Genomic DNA, 13,522 nt, shown 5'->3' with positions numbered 1-13,522 from the left:
TAGAGCAGGGGTCACCAACGCGGTGCCCGCGGGCACCAGGTAGCCTGTAAGGACCAGATGAGTCGTCCGTTGGCCTGTTCTAAAAATAGCTCAAATTGCAGCACTTACCAGTGAGCTGTCTCTATTTTTTATAAATGTTATTCATTTACCAGCAAGCTGGTCTCGCTTTGCTCGACATTTTTAATTCTAAGAGAGACAAAACTCAAATAGAATTTGAAAATCCAACAAAATATTTTAAAGACTTGGTCTTCACTTGTTTAAACAAATCCATTTATTTTTTTACTTTGCTTCTTATATCTTTTAGAGAGACAATTTTAGAGAAAAAAATACAATCTTTAAAATGATTTTAGGATTTTTAAACACATATACCTTTTTACCTTTTAAATTCCTTCCTCTTCTTTCCTGACAATTTAAATCAATGTTCAAGTAAATGTATTTTTTTTATTGTAAAGAATAATAAATACGTTTTTTTTTTATTCTTTATTTTAGCTTCTGTTTTTTCGACGAAGAATATTTTTGAAATATTTCTTCAAACATATTATGATTAAAATAAAATACAAATATTCTGGTAGATCTAGAAAATATTTAGAATCAAATTTAAATCTTATTTCAAAGTATTTTGAATTTCTTTTAAAATTTATGTTCTGAAAAATCTAGAAGAAATAATGATTTGTCTGTCAGAAATATAGCTTGGTCCAATTTGTTATATATTCTAACAAAGTGCAGATTAGATTTTCACTTATTTAAAACATGTCATCAAAATTCTTAAATTAATCTTAATCAGGGAAAAATTACTAATGATCTTCCATTAATTCTTTTTTAAATTTTTTCAAAAAGATTCGAATTAGCTAGTTTTTCTCTTCTTTTTTGCGTTTGAATTTTGAATTTTAAAGAATCGAAATTGAAGATAAAATATGTTTTAAAATGTTATTTTTTTTCCTGTTTTCTCGTCTTTTAAACCATTCAATTAAGTATTTTTTTCATAATTTATTCCCTACAAAAAATCTTCCGTAAAAGGAAAAAAAATGTACGACGGCATGACAGATAGTAATACCTATTTAAAAAAAAAAAAAAAAAAAAATATATATATATATATATATATATATATATATACACATACATTAACGGTAAATTGAGCAAATCGGCTATTTCTGGCAATTTATGTAAGTGTGTATCATACTGGTAGCCCTTCGCATTAATCGGTACCCAAGAAGTAGCTGTTGGTTTCAAAAAGGTTGGTGACCCCTGGGTTAGAGTGTCCGCCCTGAGATCGGTCGGTTGTGAGTTCAAACCCCGGTCGAGTCATACCAAAGACTATAAAGATGGGACCTATTACCTCTCCGCTTGACACTCAACATCAAGGGTTGGAATTGGGGGTTGAATCACCAATAATGAATCCCGGGCGCAGCCACCGCTGCTGCTCACCGCTCCCCTTTCCTCCCGGGGGTGATCAAGGGTGATGAGTCAATAATTTCACCACACCTAGTGTGTGTGTAACAATCATTCGTACTTCAACTTCAACTTTTAAAAGGAATTAAAACTATTCATAATTACTATGGAAAACAAATAATTACAGCAGATATAAATAAGTTAATTAGTTAATTGGCTTGGTAATTCAAGTAAAAAAAGTTAGTGACAATCTCAAGGTGAGGTAGCTGGAAAGGGACTTCAAACAGAAATGTTCAAAAATAAACTATGAAGACATAGTAGAACATAAACAGATGCAAAGGGAGCATTGCAGGGGTTGAATACCATGATAGGAAGAGGTAAATATCAATTAATACATACACTATATTGCCAACAGTATTTGGCCACCCATCCAAATGATGAGAATCAGGTGTCTTAATCACTTAGCCCGGCCAGATGTGTATAAAATCAAGCACTTAGGCATGGAGACGGTTTCTACAAACATTTGTGAAAGAACGGGCCATACATTACCAAGTCCAATGCAAAGCGTGGGATGCAGTGGTGTAAAGCACGTCGCTACTGGACTCTAGAGCAGTGGAGACACCTTCTCTGGACTGATGAATCATGCTTTTCCATCTGGCAATCTGATGGAGCAGTCTGGGTTTGGAGGTTGCCAGGAGTACGCTACATTTCGGACTGCATTGTGCCAAGTGTGAAATTTGGTGGAGGAGGAATTATGGTGAGGGGTTGTTTTAAGGAGTTGGACTAGGCCCCTTAGTTCCAGTGGAAGGAACTTTGAATGCTCCAGGATACCAAAACATTTTGGACAATTTCATGCTCCCAACCTTGTGGGAACAGTTTGGAGCGGGCCCCATCCCCTTCCAACATGACTGTGCACTAGTGCACAAAGCAAGGACCATAAAGACATGGATGACAGAGTCTGGTGTGGATGAACTTGACTGGCCTGCACAGAGACCTGACCTGAACCTGATAGAACACCTTTGGGATGAATTAGAACGGAGACTTGAAGAGTCAGGCCTTCTCGACCAACGTCAGTGTGTGACCTCACCAAAGCACTTTTGAAAGAATAGTCAAAAATTCCTACGAACACACTCTGCAACTTTGTGGACAGCCTTACCAGAAGAGTTGAAGCTGTAATAGCTGCAAAAGATGGGCCCACATCATATTGAACCCAATGGGTTAGGAATGGGATGGCACTTCAAGTTCATATCTGAGTCAAGGCAGGTGGCCAAATACTGTTGGCAATATAGTGTATATCTTATACTTCCTTAGTTACTGATATGAATATATTGGCAAATTTCCCCCCCACAAAAATTTCAAGGTACCCCATGATTTGGCTTGTAAAAAGCCACATTGGGTTTCTGTGTCAAAGATATGTCATGGAGCTATGCAACGTTATGTCAAATTTGTTATTCCGGACTGAAAAAAAATATTGAAAAATGTATTTCTCATAATTTTAGTATAAAACATGCATCAAATTAAATTCAAGTTTGATTTAAAAGGTAGAGGGCTACTTAGGCAGATACAACTTATATATACAGTATACATTGCACTTTTACATCCTGAAACAGAAGTTCAACAGAGAAGAGCATGAAAGTGACAAAAAAAAAGCCAGAAATCATCAAATAGGTCTACACTCCAAAGTAAATGCTTTACAGTTGTATTCGGATTAAACTGGTATGTTCAGGTACAAGTGCGATACAGTATGTCATGTGACCGACAGTAAATCACTGCCTGGAAAGCATCAGACAGTCAATAACTTCATGAACACAACTAATACTGGATAATTTCAAATAGACCCTTAACCCCCCAAAATTTTTTTATATATTTTTTTATTGTTTTATGGCATTATGCATGTCTGCGATATTATGTGGACATACGGGGAAACAACTACAAGAGCATACCTCATTCACTATAAAAAAGTTGAGTTAGGATAATCCACAATGTTGGTTATAGAGAACACATACCTGTGATTCGGGAAATCGCAATTATTATACATACATTTTCAGAGCTAGTATAATTAAAAAATAGGTCAAATCATGCAGAAAGCAAAGAACAACATGATATTGAATAATGCACAACAATTTTTCTCAACAAGATAGGATAAATACAAATTTAGAGTGAAAAAACAACTACAGCCTATATTTATATGAAATTAAATTTAAGAATGGATTAAAGGATTAACTCAAACAAAAAAAATACAATACTAGCAATTTCTAGGAAACGATATAAGCAAAATATGTTTCCATGGTTATAGTTGTTAGCTGTGTAACCTATAAGCTTTTATTACCTTATTCAGAGGTCAGTCCTTGGGCTCCAAAAGGTTAGGGACAACTGAAGTAAACACTATGGATGTAACAATATGAACATTTCATATCATCTTATTGCAGCCAAAATGATTACAAATATGGACCCCAAAAGGGAATAAGCGGTAGAAAATGGATGGATGGATGGATAATGGTATCGTCGAATGTGCTTAACAATAGGTCATTGGCAATTAAGCTAGTTTGCAGTTAGTTCCAGGAAATGAGCGAAATCGCCATACATTTTTCAAATGTGCGGTACTCAATCCCGACTGTATGCAAATTAAAATTTAAAACGGTCGTATGAACCATCAGCAATTTACGAGCAATCTTTACATCCCTAAAAAAAATTGACTGAAGTTAGGGTCAAAATTCGTTGGACAAAAAAAAAAAAAATATTCCACCATTTATATAATAATTCTTTCAATTTTCCTTCAATAAATGCATCACATATGAGGGCTGCCATTTACACCATTGGTCCTCGCCCTCCAAAATATTAAAATCCAATGGCTGTGGTTGGTAAGGTTACATTATTTAATATAGTTAAGCCTGCTCTGGGTATTGACTTTTGAATATTATTACCATGAAAAATGTCAAAAAGATCAATAGGAGTTTCCTTAGTTGAAATACTAAAAATCAATCATACGTGTCGGCCGACTGATCGTTGAAGCACCAATTTTAAAAATGTTATTCTTTATCTAAAGCTGACCCCAACCCTTCTTGAAACACGTGTTCTCCTGCGTGTGTTCTCATGTGTATTACCATTTTGGACTTTTGAGAGAATTTTTTATCGCAAAATGAACAACTAAAAGGTTTTTCTCCCGTGTGCGTTCTCATATGTGAGACCATGGTTAGCTTTCGAGCAAATCTTTTATCGCAAATCAAACAGCTGAAGGGTCTCTCCCCGGTGTGCGTTCGCATGTGCGAGCGAAACGTGGCGTCTTGGGAAAAGCTTTTATCGCAGACTAAGCACCTGAAGGGTCTTTCTCCCGTGTGCGTTCTCATGTGCGTAACCACGTTGACTTTGCGAGAGAATCTTTGGTCGCAAATTGAACACTTGAAGGGTTTCTCTCCTGTGTGTCTCCTCATGTGTACTACCATTGCGCCTTTCTGGGAGAATCCTTTACCGCAAACTGAGCAAATGAAAGGTTTTTCTCCGGTGTGTGTCCGCATATGTTGGGTCAAATTGCACTTCTGAGTGAAGCTTTTATCACACATGGAGCAAGCCCATTGTTCTTTAACCGTCTTCTTGTTGGAGCATTCCGATTGCTTTTTGTCAGTTTGAGTCCAAATATCATCTTCACAGTCTGTATCACTGCTCAAAGGTTCTTGGGCATCATTTCTGTCTTCATCCTCAGGGCAGTGTGACTTGGTCTCATCACTATCTGATAGTGGAGCTAAGAGGTGGTCTGCTTGTGATCCTCCACTGTGGTCTCCGTGGACTTCTGCTGTCAGGTGTTGCGACAAGCTTCTTTTGCTTGGTTTGTAATGAAGCTCTGAGGACCCAGGTGGTTTGTCTGTGTGGTCTTCTGTCTTCACAGAGACACCAGTCAGTGGAAACTTGATGAGATCAGCCTTCTCCTGCTCTAGAAGACGCTCGCCCTTCTGAGTGATCCAGAGTTCCTCCTCTTCTTCTTTAATGTAGGAGGGCTTTGGATCCCCCTCCATTAAAGTGGAGCTCACCGCTTGCGGCTGAAGACCAAACAGCTGCTGGACGTCTGCGGGATACAAACTCAATTTAGCTCAGATAATGATCCTTGAGATGTTTCTCCATAAACTTGCTACGCATTTTTTATTTATGTACCGTATGTGTGCATAGTGTTTAATGCCATGAACATTAAATTAGTGCCTTGCCAGAATGATCACCACTGTGTACAACAGGGGTCACCAACATTTTTGAAACCAAGAGCTACTTTTTGGGTACTGATTAATGCGAAGGGCTACCACTTTGATACACACTTAAAGAAATTGCCAGAAATAGCCAATTTGCTCAATTTACCTTTAACTCTGTTATTATTAATAATTATTGATATTTATCTTTGTGGAAACAATGATCATCTTAATGATTTCTCACAATAAATATATATTTTTGATGACACGTTTTAAATAGGTTAAAATCCAATCTGCACTTTGTTAGAATATATAACAAAATGGACCAAGCTATATTTCTAACAAAGACAAATCATTATTTCTTCTAAATTTTCCAGAACAAATATTTTAAATGAAATTAAAAAGACTTGGAAATAAGATTTCAATTTGATTCTACAGATTTTCTAGATTTGCCAGAATAATTTTTCTTAATTTTAATCATAATAAGTTTGAAGAAATATTTCACAAATATTCTTCGTCCAAAAAACAGAAGCGAAAATGAAGAATTAAATTAATATTTATTTATTATTATGTACAATAAAAAAATAAATACTTGAACATTGATTTAAATTGTCAGGAAAGAAGAGGAAGGAATTTAAAAGATAAAAAGTTATATGTGTTTAAAAATCCTAAAATCATTTTTAGGGTTGTATTTTTTTCTCTAAAATTGTCTTTCTGAAAGTTATAAGAAACACAGTAAAAAAATGAATGAATTTATTCAAACAAGTGAAGACCAAGTCTTTAAAATATTTTCTTGGATTTTCAAATTCTATTTGAGTTTTGTCTCTCTTAGAATTAAAAATTTCGAGCAAAGCGAGACCAGCTTGCTAGTAAATAAACAAAATTTAAAAAATAGAGGCAGCTCATTGGTAAGTGCTGCTATTTGAGCTATTTTTAGAACAGGCCAGCGGGCGACTCATCTGGTCCTCACGGGCGACCTGGTGCCCACGGGCGCTGCGATGGTGACCCCTGGTGTACAAGATAATCCATAGAGCTGACTCTGCCCTATAGTCTCTCCCCCTTTTATGACACTGCAGGCCCTGTGTAGCTCTTTCAGCAACACACTGTACGCAGTATACATTTGTAAATACTGTAATGTCTATTATTTTTATTCTGGTACGCAATGTGTGTTGGATGTATATGTATTAGGGCTGGGCGATATACTCGATATATCGCATGTTTGTCTCTGTGCGATATAGAAAATGACTATATCGTGATATTCGAATATATGTTCTCACGCAGTTGCTTTTAGCTGCGGGCGTTACACTGCAAGCGTTTCCCACTCTTTCTTGTCTCACCTTCTCACAGAGACTTAAAACAAGCGCACCTTCTTACATACGTCACATACTGTCATGCGTGCAACGTCACACGCCCTCGCCGAGCAGAGAGGTAGCTTCATGGGTAACATTAGCTTGGGTGCTAACGGTGAGGTGCGAATCTGGTAACAAATGGAAGAAGAATTAATTCCCAAGAAAAACAGCACGGGGTACACCGTCTGGCGGTGGTTTGACTTCAAGCGGGAAGATGTTGAACAATTATGCGGCAAAAGCGTTGCTACAAAAAGTAGCAGCACTGCTAATTTCTAGCATCATTTAAAAAGTCACCCACTAGAGCAGGGGTCGGCAAACTTTACCATTTTGACCCGTTTCACAAAATAAAGAAAACTATGGGAGCCACAAGATTCTTTTGAAATTTAAAATGAAATAACACAGCGTACAAAGTATTATTTTTTTTGGTTTGTACTATGTATTAACCAGGGGTCTCAGACACGCGGCCCGCACATTAATATGAAAATATATAATGTAACCCTGTTAAAGTTGTTTATATCACAACCCTGTATGGCTGTTGAGCAAGTATGCCTTGCAGTCGCTTGCACGTTGAGTCAGCAGCCGCACACTAGATGTGGCCGGCCGGCACTCAGATAGCATAGTATTAAAGCGGACGGGACGACATGGTCGAGAGGACGTTTAAGGCATTGCCATCATGGCACGCCCTCAATATTGTTGTCCGGGTGAAAACCTGAGAATGTTATCCTTGGGAGATTTCTGGGAGAGGCACTGAAATCCGGAAAACCTCCCCGAAAAATTGGGGGGTCGGCAAGTATGCAGCTGAGCCACATCAGAGTGATCCAAGAGCCGCATGCGGCTCCGGAGCCGCAGGTTGCCGACCCCTGCACTAGAGAATGAAGTGTGCTTGAAACCGCATGTCAACATTTCCATTCGGTGCCACACCCACAAAATGCCTAAGCAACAATTTCCACATCAACACCGTATGAAAAAAAAGTCAACAACAGAAGGAGATAACGTCCGCAGGAACCTACCACAGAACGAAGGACATACACTATTTGATTTCCTATTATGCAGCTCATTTTTATTTGACACTTACTGTATTGAAATATATTGTGTGACATCATGCACAAAAGCGCAATTTATTTTTTTTTAAACTATTGTAGTGGCGTTCTGTACAAAAAATGTACTTTAATTTAGTGTTGTTTTGATATGTCATCTTAGTGACATGCACAAAAGTGCACTAATAGCTTTTTTAAAAACGTCTCCGACAATCTTGCACTTTCTGTTTTGGAAATGACATGAATGTTTGTGCCACTGCTTAATAACTGTTTAGCAAATATAGTTTTAGTTGTGATTTCCCTCTCTGCATGAAAGTTTAAAAGTAGCATACATGAATGCAGTATGAAGAAGAATGTTTTAATGTAGACACATAGAATGATCATACTGCTGTGATTATATGCATCAAGTGTTCATTCAAGGCTAAGACATAATATCCAGATATATATATGGTGTATCGTGACATGGCTTAAAAATATCGATATATTAATAAAAGGCCGCATCGCCCAGCCCTAATTGCAATCAAAATAAACTTTTGCATCAAATAATATTGTAAACTTTTCTTTAAGCAGTAAGCAAGCAAACTGTTTACAAAGGCTCCTAATTTGGCTGATGATGTATGCATTAACATATTAAATCATTTTTGATTGGGAAGTGAAGTGAATTATACTTATATAGCGCTTTTTCTCTAGTGACTCAAAGCGCTTTACATAGTGAAACCAAATATCTAAGTTACATTTTAAACCAGTGTGGGTGGCACTGGGAGCAGGTGGGTAAATTGTCTTGCCCAAGGACACAACAGCACTGACTAGGATGGCGGAAGCGGGGATCGAACCTGCAACCCTCAAGTTGCTGGCACAGCCGCTCTACCAAACGAGCTATACCACCCCCATTGTAATATTTTGTCAAAATTATGACGGACAAGCGGGAGAAAATTAATGGATGGATTAATAACCGGGCTCTATCTAGTGGTACGCCCAAGAATCACTTAACTAAGTGATTATTTAAAAAAATGTGTCCTGGGCATGACATTAAAGTGCATCCGGCAGTGGAGGCTCCTCTATGGGGTCTTGGGGCACTAGGAGGTTAACCCCTTTACTACTGTTACCCCTGGTGGCCCTTGGCAAAGGCCTAGTACCTGACTGCCCCCTAGCCAGGGATACGGTGAAGACCTCAACGGCGGAGCAGGCGAAAGACGGTAGATTTAAGAACTACCACAACGGCCCCGATGGCGGTAGAAGGCTGCAGCAGAAAAGGGTCACCGGTCGTCTTGGACTCCATGCCACTGGACCCTGACCCGGATCTGTCAAGGATGGTGTGGTGACTGTCTGTGCACCAGTCTCCCCACCTTAAACTGAGTCACACACAGGCATCCTCCATAAAGGGATACAGGAAGTGAACAAAAGTTTTAGCAACTGTTATGGAAAAGAAAAGGGGTATGATAAATAAGCTCTGGTTCTTCCAACTCCTTTTTGAACATGTTGAAAAGAGACACTGGAAAATGTGATGTATCATGTTCGAAATAAACTCAAACTCAAAGTTTTTTATACAGCCACCTTCAGTGCGACATGTATGGCTGTTGACCAAGTATGCCTGGCATTCACTTGTGTGTGTGTGTGAAACCTGCACATATTATGTGACTTGGCCGGCGCGGTATTTGTATGGAGGAGAAGCGGACGTGATGACAGGATAATCGCAAATCGCAAAAATTCAAAAATCCTTGATAAATATATTTATTGAATAATACTTCAACAAAATATGACTGTAAGTTCATAAACTGTGAAAAGAAATGCAACAATGCAATATTCAGTGTTGACAGCTAGATTTTTTGTGGACATGTTCCATAAATATTGATGTCAAAGATTTCTTTTTTGTGAAGAAATGTCTAGAATTAAGTTCATGCATCCAGGTGGATCTCTATCACAATCCCCAAAGAGGGCACTTTAAGTTGATGATCACTTCTATGTGTAGAAATATTTATTTATTATTGAATCACTTGTTTATTTTTCAACAATTTTTTTTGTTATTTTTATATCTTTTTTGCAAATAGTTCAAGAAAGACCACTACAAATGAGCAATATTTTGCACTGTTATACAATTTAATAAATCATAAACTGATGACATAGTGCTGTATTTTACTTCTTTATCATCACTGAAAAAAGGTTGAGAACCACTGATGTAGAGGACGCTAAAGGCAGTGCCTTTAAAACACGCCCCCAATATTGTTATCTGGGTGGAAATCGGGAGAATGGTTGCCCCACGAGATTTTCAGGAAGGCATACTTGCCAACCCTCCCGGATTTTCCGGGAGACTCCCGAAATTCAGCGCTTCTCCCGAAAACTTCCCGGGACAAATTTTCTCCCGAAAATCTCCCGAAATTCAGGCGGAGCTGGAGGCCACGCCCCCTCCCGCTCCATGCGGACCTGAGTGAGGACATTCTGTTTTCACGTCCGCTTTCCCACAATATAAACAGCGTGTCTGCCCAATGACGTTATAACTGTAGAATGATGAAGGGCGAGTTCTTGGTTTCTTATGTGGGTTTATTGTTAGGCAGTTTCATTAACGTCCTCCCAGCGCGGTAACAACACACAACAACAGCAGTCACGTTTTCGTCTACCGTAAAGTAGTTCGTTTGCCGTAAACAGCAATGTTGTGACACTCTTAAACAGGACAGTACTGCCATCTACTGTACATGCACATGGTTAGAAAAATAGTGACAGAGAATAGAACAAGGATGGACGATTCAACCTTTAACTCAACAATGAGTAGATGAGTGTTATATGTGTGTATATGTGTAAATAAATGAACACTGAAATTCAAGTATTTCTTTTATATATACTATATATATATATATATATATATATATATATAAGCGTGCCGGAAGAGTCAATTCAAGTATTTATTTTACATATACTATACATACATATATATATATATATATATATATATATATATATATATATATATAAAAGCGTGCCGGAAGAGTTAATTCAAGTATTTCTTTTACATATATATATGTATATATATATATATATATATATATATATATGTATATATATATATATATATATATATATATATATATATATATATATATATATATATATATATATATCTATAAAGTGGTGAAATATTTGACTTGGTGAATTGTAGCTGTAAATATACTCCTCCCCTGTTAACAATGCCACAACCACGCTCCGGCATCCCCCCCATCACCCCCTCCCGAAATCGGAGGTCTCAAGGTTGGCAGGTATGCAGGAGGGGCACTAAAATTCGGGAGTCTCCTGGGAAAAATCGAAAGGTTGAAACTGATACAGATAATTTCCACTATTACAATTAAAGCATTTATCGGTCATGTTTAACTTAGACCTACTGCGCTACTGTATTTCGATGATGGTCGTGATGGTGGATTTCAGAGTTTTCTGAGGTGGTGCTTGTTGAAAAAAGTTTGAGAAATTAGGTCCATCACGTGACCTGCGAGTTGTTTCCCTATTCGTTGGCTGGGTAAACAAACAAGGCCGCCATTTATTCTGTTGGCAAGTCGCAAATAAGTGATTTTATCTAAAGCAGGGGTCACCAACACGGGGAACGCGGGCACCAGGTCACCCGTAAGGACCAGATGAGTCGCCCGCTGGCCTGTTCTAAAAATAGCTCAAATAGCAGCACTTACCAATGAGCTGCCTCTATTCTTTTAATTTTATTTATTTACTAGCAAGCTGGTCTCGCTTTGCTCGACATTTTTAAATCTAAGAGAGAATAAACTCAAATAGAATTTGAAAATCCAAGAAAATATTTTAAAGACTTGGTCTTCACTTGTTTAAATAAATGTATTTATTTTTTTACTTTGCTTCTTATAACTTTCAGAAAGACAATTTTAGAGAAAAAAAATACAACTTTAAAAAAGATTTTAAGATTTTGAAACACATGAACCTTTTTACCTTTTAAATTCCTTCCTCTTCTTTCCTGACAGTTTAAATCAATTTTCAAGTATTTTTTTTATTGTAAAGAATAATAAATGCATTTGTATTTAATTCTTCATTTTAGCTTCAGTTTTTTGGACGAAGAATATTTGTGAAATATTTATTCAAACTTATTATGATTAAAATAAAAAATAAATATATTCTGGCAAATCTAGAAAATCTGTAGAATCAAATGTAAATCTTATTTCAAAGTCTTTGCGAATTTCTTTTAAAATTTTTGTTCTGGAAAATCTAGAAGAAATAATGACTTGTCTTTGTTAGAAATATAGCTTGCTCCAATTTGTTATATATTCTAACAAAGTGCATATTGGATTTTAAAACATGTTATCAAAATATATATTTATTGTGAGAAATCATTAAGATGATCAGTGTTTCCACAAATATAAATATCATTAATTATTAATAATAACATAGAGTTAAAGGTAAATTGAGCAAATTGGCTATTTCTGGCAATTTATTTAAGTGTGTATTAAACTGGTAGCCCTTCGCATTAATCAGTACCCAATAAGTAGCTCTTGGTTTCAAAAAGGTTGGTGACCCCTAATCCAAATCAAAAATGTGCATTGTCCTTTGCCTCCAGTAGTAGATATCCAACTTACTGACGCTGAAGTAAGTTGGTTTGCATTGATTCAAGTGTCCCGATCAATGCTCAAATATTTTACAGAACGTTTTGGTCTCATTCGAATAAAAAAATAAATAAATTTAAAAAAAAGACTTGAACAAACCCCGCCCACAGATTGATATATTATTACCAAATTGAGATGTGTTAACTGTGGAAAGTCACTTAACTTTTAAACTTACCCTCAAATTGTAGCACAATTCCACTCTTGCAAACAGCTTCTAGGTGTTGTCGACGGCGCTCGTTCTCCTCTTTGGTTCTGGAAAGTTCCTCCTCGTACGAAGAGATCGTTTTTCCAAACAGAGCGAATATTTCATCCGCTGCCGCCATTAGTCGTTCCTTGACCAACACTTTTAACATTTTTTTTAAATGTTTTTACTCGATTAAAAATCGGGCAAGCGGGCGTTTTCATTCACGGTCGTCTTGCTAACTTCCGCCTTCTTTCCCTCCTTGGTGGAGGTTTTACGGTAGTGATGGTGGGTCGTTCGTGAACGATCTTTTTTGATGTAACGGATCATTATGTTAAAAACGTATTTTCTGAGATTGGTCAAAATGTGCTGTATGTTGAACATATAAAGTAATTTTAATGATAAATATTGTATTTAACAAAATTTTTACATTATTACATTAATTTTAAGACACAATTTTAGAGAGCCGAGCCAAAAAATGTGGCTCTTCAAATGAACCTAAATGTCTATCCCTATTTTACGACAGCGGGGAAAGAAAGAAGAGCAAAGAGGTCGAACTACTAAATCTATTTTCCTCAACAATTGGTTCAAGAATGATATTATTTTAGTGAGTCAGCTTTTCAATACACATGGTCATCTTTTTAATTACCAATAATTTCTCAACCATTTTAAGGTCCCTGTGACTCCTAAACAATTTGCCATTGTATTTGATGCCATTCCAACAGTTGTTGTTATGTTGTACATTCCAACAGGTGTTCAGCAATCAATCGATTACATTGGTTATACAAAA

The 13,522-nt window shown here is 36.9% G+C and overlaps 1 protein-coding gene across 1 annotated transcript; it reads right to left on the bottom strand.

Moving 5' to 3' along the window:
* Positions 1–2,868: 2,868 nt before the first annotated feature.
* Positions 2,869–13,000, bottom strand: LOC133554660 (zinc finger protein 664-like). The gene is made up of 2 exons (XM_061903659.1): positions 12,727–13,000; positions 2,869–5,449 (listed from the first exon to the last, which is right to left on the bottom strand). Exons 1-2 carry the CDS (start codon positions 12,902–12,904, stop codon positions 4,419–4,421), a joined length of 1,209 nt encoding a protein of 402 aa, XP_061759643.1. The 5' UTR covers positions 12,905–13,000; the 3' UTR covers positions 2,869–4,418.
* Between the last annotated feature and the right edge of the window lie 522 nt (positions 13,001–13,522).

This window comes from Nerophis ophidion, linkage group LG01 (assembly GCF_033978795.1).
Source record: "Nerophis ophidion isolate RoL-2023_Sa linkage group LG01, RoL_Noph_v1.0, whole genome shotgun sequence".
NCBI lineage: Eukaryota > Metazoa > Chordata > Actinopteri > Syngnathiformes > Syngnathidae > Nerophis > Nerophis ophidion.
The sequence above is the reverse complement of the archived record's forward strand: the minus strand, read 5'-3'. Positions and strand labels throughout refer to the sequence as shown.